We start from the raw sequence: 18,487 nt of genomic DNA, 5'->3' as shown, positions 1-18,487 counted from the left end.
GCCAGGGTTGCGTTACTTAATCACCATTAAAACATACATATTTGGAAGATTTTGTCTGAAAAATGTCATTATAAATATCAAGTTGTATCATAGTATTAGCTCTGTGTGCTTATTTTCGATGTACTTATTGTTTTAAGACTGTTATTTGAACGTGACCGTTGCGACTCACTACCATTTGCAGCAGCGCCGTTCTAAACCCTATCTCTCTCGATTTTCAACAAATCCCACCCTCTCTTTCTTGCCATTTCCGCGGTTCGGACCAATAGTAAATCATTTAATGAACCCGTCATCTGTATCTAAGGTATTTTGGCTTCCTATTGGTCTATTGCCACTTCTCCTCGGTTCAGAGATTTTCTGTGGCGATTTTGAGGCGAAAGCTAGAAGAAACGCTACCGAATTTGGACCGGATCATCTGTGGCGCAGGTGTTTCATTGTGCCGGCCGAATCTGTAGGTAGTTAGCTAGCTAAGTTTGATGTTTTATGTCCACATAGTATTGCTAAGTAGCTTATTTCTGTTCTTTGATGTTTCTTAGATTACTACTACTATCCACTATGGCCACTGGCACATCTCCTCGAGATGCACCTGTCATGGGGGATGAGGAGGAAGAGGAGGAGGTGGTGGTGTTACAGGCTGAGTGCCAGGTGTCTCTGATAACACCGACTCCTCAGGAGTCTCCTGTCATTACAAATGGCTGGCTCTATGAGCAGAGTTTGAAGGGAATAACTACAACAGCATAATAATTCGACTAGCCCCCCAAAAATATACATGCATGAGGTGGGTTAGTTGTTCAGAAAATGACCCAAAATCTTTAATAACAAATGTATAGCTGCACATTTTATGTCCCACTCCTCAGCTCGCCAGGTGAAGGGGAGGGCCTGCATGCGCGCCCGCACACACACACACACACACACACACACACACACACACACACACACACACACACACACACACACACACACACACACACACACACACACACACACACACACACACACACACACACACAGGAGTTTCAGGAGCGTCACAAGCAAGCTGTGGGCACCATCACCATAATTGTTGTGTCTGTGGAAGGAGACGGACAGCTTTCGTTCTTCTTGAAGGGTGGCCGTGTTGTATATGTGAAGGAGCTGTGGACCCATCACCCCAAAGGGACACACCTCCCACTCTGCTGTATGATGCGTTTATGTTTTACTCTGATTATAGGTGGAATGCCTAGATTAACCTCTTTCTTTCTTTCTCTCTCTGCAGTCTCATCTGTTTGTTTTGCAGCTTGACCGCACCGGTCACCTGGCACTCCTTCTCACCAGCCTGTAACACCTGGCACTCCTCCTCCACCTCACCAGCCTGTAACACCTGGCACTCCTCCTCCACCTCACCAGCCTGTAACACCTGGCACTCCTCCTCCACCTCACCAGCCTGTAACACCTGGCACTCCTCCTCCACCTCACCAGCCTGTAACACCTGGCACTCCTCCTCCACCTCACCAGCCTGTAACACCTGGCACTCCTCCTCCTCACTAGCCTGTAACACCTGGCACTCCTCCTCCTCCTCACTAGCCTGTAACACCTGGCACTCCTCCTCCTCACCAGCCTGTAACACCTGGCACTCCTCCTCCACCTCACCAGCCTGTAACACCTGGCACTCCTCCTCCACCTCACCAGCCTGTAACACCTGGCACTCCTCCTCCTCACTAGTCTGTAACACCTGGCACTCCTCCTCCTCCTCACTAGCCTGTAACACCTGGCACTCCTCCTCCACCTCACCAGCCTGTAACACCTGGCACTCCTCCTCCACCTCACCAGCCTGTAACACCTGGCACTCCTCCTCCTCACTAGCCTGTAACACCTGGCACTCCTCCACCTCACCAGCCTGTAACACCTGGCACTCCTCCTCCTCACTAGCCTGTAACACCTGGCACTCCTCCTCCACCTCACCAGCCTGTAACACCTGGCACTCCTCCTCCTCACTAGCCTGTAACACCTGGCACTCCTCCTCCTCCTCACTAGCCTGTAACACCTGGCAATCCTCCACCTCACCAGCCTGTAACACCTGGCACTCCTCCTCCTCACTAGCCTGTAACACCTGGCACTCCTCCTCCTCACTAGCCTGTAACACCTGGCACTCCTCCTCCTCCTCACCAGCCTGTAACACCTGGCACTCCTCCTCCTCCTCACTAGCCTGTAACACCTGGCACTCCTCCTCCTCACCAGCCTGTAACACCTGGCACTCCTCCTCATCAGCCTGTAACACCTGACACTCCTCCTCCTCCTCACCAGCCTGTAACACCAAAAAACAAAACCTAGCCCTGATTGGAAAAGCTTCAGTCATCCCAAGATAAGTGTCTCAGTTGCAAACACAACTGAAAGCCATAGAGGAACGCATGACTTTTAATCACACCAAATTCACCCACATTATTCTAATGTTTACATTGATTATTGATTTATGTATTATAACACCTTACACTCTTCCTCCTCACCAGCCTGTAACACCTGGCACTCCTCCTCACCAGCCTGTAACACCTGGCACTCCTCCTCATCAGCCTGTAACACCTGGCGCTCCTCCTCATCAGCCTGTAACACCTGGCACTCCTCCTCACCAGCCTGTAACACCTGGCATCATCTTCCTCCTCACCAGCCTGTAACACCTGGCACTCCTCCACAGCAGCAGCCTGAGCCTGTAACACCTGGCACTCCTCCTTCTCAACAGTCTGTAACACCTGGCACTCCTCTATCTTTATCTACTCCTCTATTTATCTATATAATCTATTTATTATTACTGTGTTTGTTTTCTTATTTATTATTTATACTTATTTGCTATTTATTCTATTGTAAAATGTTTTTATCAGTGCCATTGTACTGCTAAAAACGTTTATGTAGGTCCAAACCAAAGTTGGTTGTTGTTACACGGTGGCCATATTGGATTTAAGCCGCCATCTTGGATATGAATTGTGTCATGCATATTTCTATTTGTTATTAATACTGGTCTTAAAATTCTCAAAATAATGATATATAGGTTCATGCAATAAAAATGAATAGTTTAAAAGATAAACATACTTGTATTCCATCTTTGTATGGTGGCCATATTGGATTTAAGCCGCCATCTTGGATATGAATTGTGTCATGCATTTTTCTATTTGTTATTAATATTGGTCTTAAAATTCTGAAAATAATGATATATAGGTTCATGCAATAAAAAAATATAATTTAAAATATTTTTGAACTTGAATCTCATAATTTTTGTGTTCCATTTCTGCACAGCAGTGACCACTTTCAGTTCTAGATTCTATTGATATAAATTCTAGTAATTCGCTTGTATATGTGAAGAGGTAAACCTTGATAACTTCTGAACCATACATGATAGAACCATGAGGTTTGGATCATTGTTTTTCTCATGCAATTCTCCAAGTGATGGACACATTTAATTTACTCTAGAGTGAAAGCAAAATGATATGTGTGAACACCCTACACCTTGGGCGTCCATTTACTGACCTAAAGGAAAATATCTATTCAGAGGTAACAAGAATGGATGGTAATAATTACATAAGAGGGAATAATGCCCTCTGCAGTACTTTGCAGGCCTTTATTTCTTTATTTCAGATCCCCATTAGTCACTGCCTCAGCAGCGACTATTCTTCCTGGGGTCTGGGGTACCATATAAAAAATCAGATATCAATAAAACCATTATAAGCAAAACAATATACAGGCCTGTGAAGGAAAGGTCTACATTTGTCTTGAAACAGTCTGAAGATTAGAAGAAGCCATTCAATTCAAAATACGAAAAAGGAGAAAAATAGGAAAATAGAGAAAACATGAAACATGAAGCTTACACTAGTGTTGTTAACAGGAACTGGTGGCTTTCCTTACACCCAAGTGTGTTCACAACATGACATGAATGTAGTCCTTTCACAACTTCTGCGACCACCAGTCTGTGTTTGTCCTAGTGCAGATGATGGGTGGTGGTGGGGGGTGAGGAGTATAGTCAAGGTGTGGTTGAAATGGCCATTGTCACATTACTGCCCCTCACTAGTGTAGCGCTTGTGATGGCGCAGCAGCGCGTCCAAGACACGGCCACATGGAAACAGGTGACCAGGCTTGGTTTTGTTTGGAAATGGCAGGTAATTTGTCTTTCTGGGGGGGGGGTGGGGGGGAGAAACGCCTTTGGGGAAACTTGTTTGTTTCCTTTAAAGAAATCAATGAGGGGCGGCGTTTTTCATTTGAAATAAAGTGGAGAAGAGGCAGGGGAGGTTGGGGAAATGGTTTTACAATAAAGAAAGTAAGAGAATCCACTGTTGGTAAAGAACAAGGGGAATAAATGAGGTTTAGCTCTGGAAAATACCCCAGATGTGTTAGACAATCACAGGAAGAGAACGCGTGAAAAGACCTGGGAAAGGTGTTTAAAGCCGTACATTGTTGTGCAGCTCCAGAAACATCGCAACCCACTTGACTGTGCTCCCAAAGCACTTCTTGTAAACTGCCATCTGCAGTACAGTCCAATATACTCTCATTGTGCTGAATATTGTTTTGGGGGAGCTGGAACAGAGCCTAAACTCTTTCTATCAATGTGGTTTAGTTTTGTGTTACAAAGTTTTCCCTTCAGCTCTGCTGTTTTTGTAACAGTATCAAACGCTGTTTCCTCCCTCTCTCCTCCTCTCCTCCATCCCACCAGCCTGAATGAATGGCCGACAGTGTTTGTGTGCTACAGTATCTCTGCCTGGCTGGAGGAGTTATGATTTATTTCCGCCGCTCAACCAAGCTGACTCGCTGACAGGCGGGATTGTTCTCTGGCCATGATAAATGCCCCATAAACAGACGCTGGCGGCCTTTTAAATGCGGGTGCCATACACTCAGCTATCCACGCTCAGAGATCAGGACACAGAATTCCTGGCTCCCATCATCACTTTAGAGGGCGGCGATAGAATCCGATGTTGATCCCAGCCGGAACTGCAAATCTCTGCTATACAGCCCGAACAGTATGCTGTGATAATCCGCTTGGTACATTCTGTGGAGTATTGCTGCATGGGGGTGGTGTGGGGAAGGCAGTGAGAACAAGCATTCTCTCAGGTTAAAACTATAACATCTGTAGAACGTGCCAATGTCTCCCACCAGAAATGTGGCCACTCTACATACTGCCCATAGCCCTGAGGGTAGGCTCCTCCCTCTCCCGGACTCCGCTGACAGGGCGGCAGAGCGGTGGGCGGGACGTTGAGGGAGAGACACGGACTGCCTCATCATCACATGCTTAGCGCACCTCTGAGTTCTGACTCAGCACTCGACTGTAAATCAAACCTCCAGTCGGGAGACAGGAAGAGGCTCCAGAAATAGCTGCTTGTGTGTGTGTGTGTGTATATCTCTCATAACCCCCCACCCCCACCATCCTTCTGTCTCCTCCTCTCTCTCTCTCTCTCTCTTTCTCTCTCTCTGTCTTTCTGTCCCTGCTCCTGGGACCACAGACCTTAAAGAGGGGGGTGATGGACAGTCGCTGGATGACAGGGCTGAAAAACAAGCAGATAAATCAGTCTGCACGCCTACCTGGGGCTCCTCCCCAGCGCCCATCACTCACCCTGACGGGCGGCACCTGACACCCGCCCGGCACCGCCCCCGGATTTACGTCTCCCACCGCGCTCGCCGTCGCAGGCTAGACAGCTCTTTAGGCCCCCCCCCCATTTACCTCTGGGGCCTTTCCATCAGCACACCTCCAACCCCACTCGAGCCCCCCCCCCCCCCCCCCCCCATCTCCAACACTCTCTGGGGTACGACACTGAACGGTGAGCGATTTCCCTTTGGACAGAGGCCCGTTACAAACCGGATTGCACTGCCCTATCGGGGGGGGGGGCAGACTTGAAAACACGCACAGAAATAACGAGTGGAAATAACTCAAAGGGAACCTGGATGGCTAGTTTCTTCCAACGCAGGTATCACTGGCGGTGGAAAGTCCCCCCCCCCCCCCCCCCCCCCAAAATCAATCACACACAAACTTTCTTTTGACTGCGTGACTAAGACCAAGTCAGCCTGCTGTTTCTGGCTGGCTTGGTCAAGTGCTGAGAGAGTGAGGGAGCAAGAGCCTGAGTCAGCAGGCAGTCAGCTGGGGTGAGATGGGGCCCGGGGCTACGCTGCAGGGCAGGCTGGCCCCTGGGGAGGATGGGAAAAGGCTGGCTGGGCTGATGGGTCTTATCGCTCCATTAGGGCATGACTGATGAAGAGAGCGGGGCATAATGTTTGCTCGGAGACGCACCAATCAGCTACAGGTGCGACGCTTGATGTGTGTGTGTGTGTGTTCAAAATAACACTCACTCTCCTTCACATGTCTCGAGCTCCCTATCCATCCCACTAATCTCAGTGCCTGTGGTGCTTGTATCCAGGTGCGGAGTGCTGTTTTGTGGACAGCGTTTGGTGGACAGGCATGTATGCCAGCCATGTCATCCATCACCCGCAGCGCCACCGTCATGCCACTCCTCGCTGCTGAGCTCCCTGACAGAAGCCTTAGAGGGACATTACCCAGGAGCTGTCCCCTGTGTGTGCTGAGAGTCAACCGCCTGTGACCACTCCAAATGGCCATCTGTCTGGGCTGGAGGGGGTGATGAGACAGTGTGAGCCAGTTCAAAAGAACCCATCTTATTAAATTATCTTATGCCTTTTACAGCCGCCCTCCCTCCATCCCCCTTCCAACCCAAACATTTGTCTTTCCATTCATGGGTGAATTTGTATTCTGTTAAGATGGGCTCCTGTTGGCAGGCTGCTGGGAGGGAGTGAGGGAGGACAAAGTCCCTGCTCTCTCTCTCTCTGTTTACAGAAGCCAGGACTTTCATAGGAAAAACTGAGATTTCATGGACTGGAGCCTTGGTACTGCATCAATAAACTATTGCCAACCTGCTAGCCAACACACCTGCAGTAGATGTGCTATTGATTATTGAACAGAAGGTATAAAGAAAACGGAAGATTTCACGAAAACCTAAGCCTACACTAACTATGCAGAAGCACTGCGGCTGTGACGCTAAACCACTGCTCCACTGTGCTGCATCACAGTAGCGCCCGCCCCCTGGAATCTCTGGGCTGATTGGACAGGTGACTGTTTATTTAGCAACACTCTATTAAGCTGACACAGAGACTCCCAACACAAGGTGCGCCACATTCGCTTTAATCAAATCGTCAGCAGGAGAGCTGTAATCAATGGGGCTATTTACATAACGCCAGGCTGCAAAAAAAAAAAAATCAACTTCTGCCACCTGTTCTTGGCACGGCAGCCTGTGATGAGAGAGCATAGGACGAGCTCCCGCCCACCACGAGACCCACTGACGAGCTGGCTGCGCCAAGAAGCCACATTCCTAGGATCACGGATGAACAGTACGATAATATTGACCAAATCCAACTTAGTTGACCCAACTACAGTAATTAGCCGGCATAGACACTGACAACAGATGATTAACTAGCTGGAGAAACTGCCTCCAGATCATCATACATGGATACTGTTCCATTAGGCAACGGTTCCCAGTTCCTGTCACATGTTCACTGCCCTTGGATCTAGCAATGATCACAACAGTTTAATGTTCTCCCACTCCCTCTCATCAGTCTGGGAGGATGAGATTGAGAAGCACCCCTCAAGGTTTTTAGGATCGTCACACTCGTTTGTCACATGTAATTAGGCCAATAAGCGAGTCACCTTCAGAGAAAAAAAAAGGAGTCTCTCTCTTTCCCACGCACGCGCCCACACTGCCGCAGCCACAAGCACGGCTGCTTGGCTGACACTGAAACAGAGGTGGCTGGATATGCTTTAACCTGTCTGTGACACTGTAAACAGTAATCAATCAAGCTATCCTACTGCAGCCAAAAACATGTCAAATGCAGAAATCCACCACTGTCTATTTTGGAATATTATAATATAGTCAACTACAAGTATTGTAAGTGCAACAAATGATAATCCTGGAAATAACTACATGTATAAAGAAAAGAAAACTAGTTACAAAGTCCTTTCCTATAGAACCTTTCCTTTTTCACTTGAAATAGTTCAGCCTCCTTTGAAAGTTAAAGGTAAATCAGTGTACTGTATCATTAAATGAAGCTAGTATTACTGCATGTTGGTAATCAGGTAGAGAATCCTCCCCTATAGTTCTAGATTAGTTTCACTTCACTCAGCCGCAATAGCAAGGGTGGATCTGATCACAGAGAGGATAATTTACCTACTGCCCTACACAAGCTCCCCTACTCCCCTTTCAATAATAATACGCTTGCTAACAAATGCAGGACCATAAACTGCTTTCTGGCACTTTCCCTGTTTTCTCTTTATTGGAAAGTGCATGATCAAATATTCATGAGTTGCTGTGGAGAAGTTTGTCAAGTTGCTTCAAGCAGGAGTACCTTACTGCAGTGGTTTTCAAACTAGGGGCCGCAATATGAAAATGTGGTCACAGGAGAATTTCCAAATTCAAATGTAATATAAAATATAATCAGAAATGGGGCTTGGAGATCACAGACCTCCACCCATGAATGCATTTCATGGCTCTGTGCACGTGCACACGTGTGCAAGCAGGACATGTTTGGCGTTGCTGCATTTGTTAGGTCGAGAGCTTTATGCTAGTCTAAGACCTGTGTCTCTGTGACGCTCCAGATATGGCTGTGTCAATGTGTCGTTGACAATGAATGGGGGGAATTTTTCGTTCGTGCTCGTCAAATTGTGGGAAGCTCTTCGGGAGAGGGTGGGGGTCGCAAGTCTGCCAACATTATTTTAGGGGTCGCGGGCTGAAAAGTTTGAGAACTACAGACCTACTGTTAAAGTTGAGAGAAATCACACCTTCAAAGTCAGTGTCCTTCACCACAAAATAGTGCCAAGTCAATGAGTAATACTGTAATACATTACATTACGTCATTTAGCAGACGCTTTTATCCAAAGCAATAATTGTATTTAACGTAGGAAAAGCCAATGTACTACTACTTGCCAGGACTCACAAGTGCATCTAAAACAAGTGACAAAGAGCATAATCTAGTGCTGAAGGCAAAGTGCAAGAATAGCAATCTAAAGTACAGTGCAATACAATACAATACAATAAAATACAATAAGTGCTTAGGAGGGAGGATTGTTGTAGTACTTCTTGAAGAGATGAGTTTTGAGCCTGCGACGAAAGATGGGCAGCGACTCTGCTGTCCTGACATCAGTGGGCAGTTCATTCCACCATTGCGGGGCCAGGACAGAGAAGAGCCGTGACCGTGTCGATCGACCGCAGGGGCCTCGGAGTGACGGGGCAACCAGTCGCCCCGAGGTAGCAGAGCGTAGCGGTCGGGAGGGGGTGTAGGGTTTGACCATAGCCTGGAGGTAGGAGGGGGCTGTTCCTTTCGTGGCCCTGCAGGTTAGCACCAGAGTTTTAAACTGGATGCGAGCTGCTACAGGGAGCCAGTGTAGGGAACGGAGGAGGGAAGTTGTGTGGGAGAACTTGGGGTGGTTGAACACCAGGCGAGTAGCAGCTTTCTGGACAAGTTCCAGAGGTTTAATGGCTGACGCTGGGGCCCCAGCGAAGAGGGAGTTGCAGTAGTCCAGGCGGGAGATGACCAGGGCCTGGATGAGTACCTGCGCCGTTTCATCAGTGAGGAAAGGGCGAATCCTCCTGATGTTGTACAGCATGAATCTGCAGGAGCGTGTGACAGATGTGACGTGCAGAAAACGACAGTTGGTCATCCAGGGTCACACTCAGATTCCTCGCAGTCCGAGTCGGGGTCACCACTGTGTCTTCAATGGTGATGGCCAGGTCCTGGTGCGGGCAGCCCTTCCCCGGGAGGAACAACAGCTCAGTCTTGTCCAGATTCAGCTTGAGGTGATGTGTCGTCATCCACTCCGAGATGTCAGCCAAGCACCCAGCTATGCGTGTCTCCACTTGTGTATCAGAAGGGGGAAATGACAGGACCAGTTGGGTGTCATCGGCATAGCAGTGATAGGAGAAGCCATGCGAGCGAATGACAGAGCCCAGAGATGTAGTATAGAGGGAAAACAGGAGAGGACCCAGGACAGATCCTTGTGGAACCCCCGTAGTCAGACTACGCGGTTCCGACATCGACCCTCTCCATGTCACCTGGTAGGAGTGGCCCGTCAGGTAGGATGTAAACAGGGAGTGTGCAGAGCCAGCGACGCCTTTCTCCTCGAGGGTGGAGAGGAGGATCTGGTGGTCTACTGTATCAAATGCTGCTGACAGGTCTAGGAGTATCAGGACAGAGGAGAGAGAGTTAGCTCTCGCGGCATGGAGTGACTCCGTCACTGCAAGGAGGGCGGTCTCTGTCGAGTGGCCAGCCTTAAACCCGGACTGGTGGGGATCTAGGAGGTCGTTCTGGTGGAGGTACGAAGACAGTTGGTTAAAGATAGCACGTTCAAGTGTTTTGGATAGAAAGGATAGAAGGGAAACCGGTCTGTAGTTTTTGACATCAGAGGGGTTGAGAGATGGTTTCTTTAGGAGGGGGGTACTCTGGCAGTCTTGAAAGCGGAGGGAAAGCATCCTGATACAAGAGATGCGTTGATGAGGTGGGTTAGGAAGGGAAGGAGTTCGGGTGCAGACTGAAGGAGAGTCGAGGGAACAGGGTGTAAGGAGCACGTGGTGGGGCAGTTAGATGTTACAAGGTTGAGGGCCTCGATAAAGGGCCTAATAAAGCCTTTCAATATAACATCAAGGGGAGTTTCTGAGGAACATCCATGAAAATAAGGAAATGGTGCCTCTTCCCATGGCTGCTGATGTCCCACAGACTGAGCATGTCTCCAGAGGATGAGCAGAGTGGTGAGACCAAGCCAGCCGAGCATCATCACTGTGGCTGAGGCCCTGGACTATGCTAACAACAACCAGCAACAGATTAACTTGGAACGCTCTGCTTTGGTTCAATTTTTTATTCTTTCAGTGCAAAATCACACCGAGGTGCCTCAATGCACTTTACAACAAAATTAAAAACAACACATGAAATGAACAGACAAGAACATGGACAGACAGACAAATGTGAAAACACATGGACGGACAGGGGCGGACTGGCCATTGGGAGCACCGGTGGCCTGGCCCGCGGTGAATGGCCTGCCCCCCGTCAAACAAATCGCGCAGCACCCCCCCCCCCCGTCAACAAGTAACGCATCACCCCCCTCCCGTCAACAAGTCGCGCAGCACCACCCCCCCCCCCCTTCCCCCCGTCAACAACATGAAAGTTGCTGAAGGTGTTCAATCTCACCGCGTCGGCTCGGCTCGTGGCCTGACTGGGGCTCCATTGCCTGCCAGGAAATATTCACCCAGTCCGGCCCTGTGGACAGACTTTTGTTGAGTTTATCTTCCGACACAGGCAATAGACTAACCTCTGAGCTGCTTGAGAGCCTCATTCCCTGGTGTGGACTTAGAAACTAGGGCTTCCAACCTACCGTCACAACATCAGTTAAGAAGGCCAGACTTCTACTGTTACCGTAGCCGTTGGAGCGTTACCAAGATGAGTTTATAGTAAGTGCTAACGATGTAGACTAATGAGACTCCTGTCACATTCCGCTGGTCATTGGTGTCTCCGGGCAAACGTTATTAGGGCTGCAGTCAAAACGTCAGAACAAATATTTCAACGCCAAACTGGACTGCATTCCAGTTAAACTAGGCCACAATGAAATGTGAGGGATGCCTGACGCCATAGACTGGTACAGAAATTTAACAGCACCGTAGAAGGGAAATTGATTTGGGGCTCTCTGACAGACGCAAATAAGCATTTAGACATTAGTCCCAAGTGATTTCATTTCAAGCACAAAATGATGAAGTACTGTACGAAACACTGGCCAATAAGGACAGATGTGGGACACCAGTGTATAGGAATACTCTCACTCCTAATCATCTTTCATCTGATAAAGTCAGACTAACAGAGTTGCTAAGGTATTAAATGCATCCGCATGTCCTAAAAAATTGTTTTTTTTATCCGCAGAGAACACTATTGGATTTTGGAGTAAACCCCACAACTGAGCCTATGGTAGTCTTGGCAAATCGGATTAAGGCTGAGGGAAATCAAATGCATTGCAACCATGGAGGCGCACAGCAGCTCTGGCATCCTGTGGGCAGTCTGCAGTATTACGCCCTGCAAGCGAGCATGCTCTCCACTCACCTGAACCACCCACATCTGCACTCTGATTGGGTAAAACAGGCAAATATTTGAATGTCAAAGAGACGGGCTGTTCCAAGTTTAATATGGTTGATGGCTTCAAAAGACGAAGAGCGCAGACCAGACCCATTTCAGTGGGCAGGAGTACTTGCCTTGACAGACAAGGACCTGAAGGGGGGGTGGGGGGTCTTTAATTGGCCACACGGTGACACACACATTACACACAGTGAGCGGTGACAACACACACACATGCAACTTCGGGGTTCGCCGGTGGAAATTGTTCATTTATTTATTTATTTATTTATTGGATCCAATTATCCAAGCCGTCCTCCTCCAGGGGCAGCCAGGAGCAGTGGGCAGCCATCATTCATGGCGTCCGGGGACCAAGTCCAGGTGCTCAGTCCAGGTCCTGGTGAGCGACCAGAATAAAGAGCATCTGTTCTTCACGTTTTTCATATTTGCTTCTTTGGGAGGAAACCCTGGCGAACACGGGAAGAACATGCAAACTCTGCACAAAAAGTCCTGGAGGCCTTCTTTCTGTGAGGCAACAGTACTAGGTACTGCGCCACCACGTGAGCAATTTTGGGGTTCAGTGTCTAGCTCAAGGACACTTGGGCACAGCCACGAGCTGGGGCCGAACCAAGGACCTTGCAATCCCCAGCCGGCCGCTCTATCTCCAGAGCTAGGTGCTACCCATTTTCTAGAGGCGGCACGTAGCTCAAATCATGAAGTCGTCCTCAGTCAAAAGTCACAAAACATGTGACGCCAACACAGTACGGAAGAACGGCGAAAACAACTTTTCCGCCGAGAAACTCCGCCAGTGCATACTTCTTTAATTGTTGTTAAGAGTCTATTTCTGCAATAACTGCACTTATGGCAGGGTCCTGGAAAAATAAACATTCGGTCACAATCATTTCAGAGGGGGATTGCAGATGGTAAGAGAGAGGAATGCTCCTCCGCCACATCACCCCCATCCTGGCCTCCCTGCACTGGCTCCCAGTTCACCTCCGGATCCAGTTCAAAGTCCTGGTGTTCACCCACAGAGCTCTTCACGGACGGACCCCGGCCTACATCTCAGAACTTTTACACCCTCACTCTCTGAGTCGGTCTCTGAGGTCATCCGACCAGGGTCTCCTGGCGGTGCCCCGGACCAGACTAAAAACCCAGGGTGACAGAGCATTTGAGGCGGTGGCACCAAGACTCTGGAACGCTCTTCCCCAGGCCCTGAGAGAGCCATCCACTGAACCCATGTTCAAAAAACTTCTTAAGACACACATGTTCAGACAGGCCTTCGGCCATCTATAACACCTTGCTGCTCGCAATGTTCTGTTTTTTCTGTTCTGTGTCGTTTTAATTTTGTCTCGTGTTGTATTGCCTTTGATTTTAAATTATTACTGTAAAGCACTCTGTGCATCCGTGCTGTGAAGAGCGCTACAGAAATAAAGCTTACTTACTTACTCCAAACTCTCTCTCCACGTGTCCCCCAAGTGCTTTGCACATTTCCCAGGCTGCTCTTCAGTTTCCCAAAATAGCTCTAGTGCCTATTAGGGATGCAAATCAAAAACATGGCTTGAGACCAGTGCCGGCTGGGGATTTGTGTGTTAATTGCCAGGTGTAACGTCACTGCTTTGTTTGTGTCCCCAGGAACAACCGCGACTGGTGCAAAAAAGATCAAAATGGTCAATCGCTAATACCTGGGTGTGGTATAATACTACACCATATATTATACACCTGAACTCGTTTTGTGGATGATTGTATTGAAGTTTTTGGAATGAAGTACGGCTAAAACATCTTGACTTAGGACTAAACGTCCAGCAGATGGGAGTGGGAGATGAAAGATGTCGAGCTTCAAACAAACAAACAAACAAACACCCGTGTGTGCGGGCACACGCACGCCCACACGCAATGGTAAGTCCATGTGGGCAGTGACTCACCCCACTGTAGAGGTGCCAGCTGCAGATGCTCCAGGACCAGCTGGTTGAGGACTCCCTCCACGCTGGCCTCTCCGCGGCGACACAGGGATGGGTGGGCTCTGGTTAAGGAGAACAGCCTGGGGAGCCCGGAGACCCAAATCTACACACACACCTACAGTACACCTGCCCACCCGCGCACGCACGCACACACACACACACAGATTAAGCACAGTAAAGGTGCCGTTTGTAATGTAATACACATAAAGGTTCAGATACATGGCACTTGACCACAGACTGAGACAGCCAAAATGTTCATTAATATAAAACAAGCCAGATGAAACAGTAAACATGTTGTCCCCCACGTGTCCCCAAACGAACATGCATGTTCCTTTGTGCTAATGGAGTGGAAAAGTGATATTTTCTTCATGAATATTAACATATGAAATGTTTTAATTTTATGTACTGTGTACATATTATTTAACTTCTGGAGCTGTTAACTAAGAAGGGCCCCTGAGCACTATCTTTCAATTCTGCAAATGCAGAAAACAGCACAAATTACTCCTCAATTGTCCAGCAAAGATGCAATGATGTGAACCAGCTACTACTGACATACTAGTAGCCTAATCCCACAGACTTCCCACCTGACAGCATCACTAACCTCATCACGGCTGGACACATACTGACCAAGACATACCTTATCCAACTACCTACATAAGAGTAGTCTGATCTATGTTATGAAATAAAACAACTATAACTAATTATCCTTTTACCCCCAATGCACCTGTTTCAAGTTGATTTTGTCTGTTATAGGGTAGTACAGTGTATTCCACTTACAACCTATGTGTTTAGGTTGCAAAAGCCCATATGTCTTTTTCTCGTCGATCCTAGCGGTCAGTAAAATCGACCAAATGTCAAGAGGTGGACGTCATTGGATTTCTCTCAGCCACAGAATCTAGCTAACCTGGTTTTGAGCAGTTTGGAGTTGATTTCGTCTTGTTACAGAAGCAGCTGTAATATAGATTGTAGTTGGCATGGGAGTAAAATGTCACTGGACATCTGATTTTATAGGCTGCAATCGTCAATGTAGCGGCCCCATTGGATTTGTCTTGCCCTACTGAATGTTACCATACCACACATGAAGTAGTGATGATGTTAGGTGGGGACTTTGGATATGCGCACAGAGGCATGCGTTTCAGAGACAATGATGATCTTTACATAGCATGGGTGTTGTGAGGCCTAGCTCTGCATTGCTCATGGACCATCTGGAGTTCCACGTTCATCCTCGAGTTTGCATTGAACAATGCCCTCCAGACGGAATAGGCGCCTCTCGGAACGAGGAACAGGGCGAATGAAACCCAGTGGTCAGAAGCTGGATACTGTGTATCATACTGAATCCTTTGATTTAGCTGCAAACTATCGGACACTTAAAAAACGCACATTTCATTTCTTAAATGTGATAGTTAAATACCGATAGTTAAATACTACAGTATGCACATTAAATCAATAACACTTAAAACATTTCATATATTCATATTCCTGTAGAAAATATCATGTCTCAACTCCTTCAATACCACACAGGAACATGCATCATGAATAGGAGGACATGTTGCATTCTGTTGCAAAAATATGAAAAGTTAATGTTCCCTAGGAGAGAGAGAGAGAGAGAGAGAGAGAGAGAGAGAGAGGAGAGAGAAAGTGAGAGAAAGAGAGTGAGAGGAGAGAGAAAGCGAGAGGAAGAGAAAGAGAGAGAAAGAGAGAGGTAAAGAGAGAGGGAGACAGGGAAGGAGAGAGAGAGAGAGAGAGAGCGCTGAGCTTTGACTCGGCTGCTGCCACATGGCTGAGATAGAGCATGCTGGTCTGTGGTTGCCTAGTGACCCGGTTAGAAAAAGAGAGCTGAAGGCACTGACTGCCTGTCAACCACTATGGTGCGTGTAGTGCAGCATAATGTACTGTGCTGTGAGGTGTGTAGAATGGAGGCTCTTCCTCTATGCAGACGGCCCCAGGCTTGGTGTCACACTGGGCCAGATGTACCTATTGCTGCCCAGCATGGCTCCTACTGTACCAAGGTCACCAGGTTAAAGGTAAAGAGCTTTTCTGTCTCAGAACTAAGAACAAATGTGATTAATCCCACGTTATTATTCCTCTTTAAATCACCCGATGATGTCATTGAAAACGTGAAAAGAGAAACCGGAGGAGCCTTATAAAGTACAATGTTTTGAATCAGTGCTGAGGGCAATAGTCATTGTGCATCGTTCTTGGAATCCCTAGGAGGAACTACAAATAACCTACTCTCTGATCAAAGCCCAGACACACATAAGAAGCCTAAAGCCCTCCGAATACCTTCTTCAGCTGCCTCGGATTAGTCTGTCATTAGCTGTGACAGGGGGAGTCAACATGAAGAGAAGAAAGGTGACTTACTGACCAAACTACGGTATTTGCCATTATTGTCAATGCTGTTTTCTCTTCAAATCAAAAACAATATGAACCAAGAGCTCAGAGGGGAACGATCTGAGAATTCTTCTAGTCGAATCAATGAGTTTGTCATATCACACTGTCTTTACTCATGTACATCGTCATGGAATAGAGCTGCTCACACATCCCAGAGCTGAAAGAAAAAAAAATATTTTTGCATTTGTGTGAATGGCAAATCCCTTAGTGTGTTTATAAGAGGTCTCCAGAGCACAGTGTAGTCTCGCACGCACGCACGCACGCACGCACGCACGCACACACACACACACACACACACACACACACACACACACACACACACACACACACACACACACACACACACACACACACACACACACACACACACACACACACACACACACACACACACACACACACACACACACACACACACACACACACACACACACAAAGCATCGGGTGCCGCTCTGGCTGCACGGTGACACCAGCCACGACTCCTGTCTATTGGCAGGGTGAGTGTCCCTCCCTCCCGCAGGTACCTGTATATCTACGTCAAACACATGCCGACGACGACAGACTCCGGCCTTCTGCGGTTGACTTTCCGTTCAGATGGCGCAAAGCTCTGGTAATAGGAAAGCGATTGGCGCAGGGTCTCGGACTGTCAGGTCACCTGCAGTGCACAGTGCTCCTGCTGGCCTCGTTAATGGCGGGGTCACAGTCTGGCCCCCAGCAGGGAGACGGCTCCTTAACCGGTCTCTGACACTCCGTCTCCTTGGCCACCGCCCAACGTCTGCTCTGTATATGCAGTGTACTCTACTCATCCTTTCTCAGTACACTCCTCCATCAGAGAGAACCTTTCTCAGTACACTCCTCCCTCTGAGAGAACCTTTCTCAGTACACTCCTCCATCAGAGAGAACCTTTCTCAGTACACTCCTCCCTCTGAGAGAACCTTTCTCAGTACACTCCTCCATCAGAGAGAACCTTTCTCAGTACACTCCTCCATCAGAGAGAACCTTTCTCAGTACACTCCTCCATCAGAGAGAACCTTTCTCAGTACACTCCTCCATCAGAGAGAACCTTTCTCAGTACACTCCTCCATCAGAGAGAACCTTTCTCAGTACACTCCTCCATCAGAGAGAACCTTTCTCAGTACACTCCTCCATCAGAGAGAACCTTTCTCAGTACACTCCTCCATCAGAGAGAACCTTTCTCAGTACACTCCTCCCTCTGAGAGAACCTTTCTCAGTACACTCCTCCATCGGAGAGAACCTTTCTCAGTACACTCCTCCATCAGAGAGAACCTTTCTCAGTACACTCCTCCCTCTGAGAGAACCTTTCTCAGTACACTCCTCCCTCTGAGAGAACCTTTCTCAGTACACTCCTCCATCAGAGAGAACCTTTCTCAGTACACTCCTCCATCGGAGATAACCTTTCTCAGTACACTCCTCCATCAGAGAGAACCTTTCCAGGGAATGTTGGGGTATTAACTCGTTAACCTTTCCATATTGAGATCATTAAGCAGAGCGGAGGGCTGGCCGGCAGGAACGAAATGTGCAGCGCCCGGAATGAACAGTGCCGCCATAAAACGATAAGCCTGGTCATATGTTATGATAAGGACTTCCTGACATTGTACACCATACACTGAGTATACACTGGGATACTGTACACTACATCTCACAGAACTACGCCTACACAGATTTGATCACAGGACCCGGTGAGCAAGCAGGCAGTGATTTTTAGCTGTCTCACACATTTTCACAAAGAGCTTAGCTAGTTTTGAATGGCGCAGAGGGGGCACACAGTGTGCTAGGCTGGAGGAAACGACCCCAGTCACACGTCTGACTGGCTTTCTCTCCAGGCTTGGCTGGTACCCTATCGTGATGCCCGGGCACCATTGGCATGTGAAGAGCATAGCTATGAGGAGCTATGAGGCTGTAGCTGGTGGGTTAGAGAGGGGTGTCTGAGGACAGTCGTCTCCACCCTGAAGACCAGAGGATTGCATGGAGTGCATGGATTAAGACAAGCCTCTCCCTCAGAGCTCCTCCGGAGCAGGTCTGCT

At 48.1% G+C, this 18,487-nt stretch overlaps 1 protein-coding gene across 1 annotated transcript in view; it reads right to left on the bottom strand.

Annotated features, from left to right (window-relative positions):
* Positions 1-18,487, bottom strand: part of trappc9 (trafficking protein particle complex subunit 9) — a 247,302-nt gene that overhangs the window by 50,507 nt on the left and 178,308 nt on the right. The window contains exon 21 of the mRNA XM_084455432.1: positions 14,016-14,107. Within this exon, the coding sequence (XP_084311558.1) occupies positions 14,016-14,107 (92 nt within the window). The remainder of the gene's footprint in view (positions 1-14,015; positions 14,108-18,487) is intronic.

The sequence above is a fragment of the Borostomias antarcticus genome (assembly GCF_949987555.1).
Source record: "Borostomias antarcticus genome assembly, chromosome: 21".
Lineage (NCBI taxonomy): Eukaryota > Metazoa > Chordata > Actinopteri > Stomiiformes > Stomiidae > Borostomias > Borostomias antarcticus.
The sequence above is the reverse complement of the archived record's forward strand: the minus strand, read 5'-3'. Positions and strand labels throughout refer to the sequence as shown.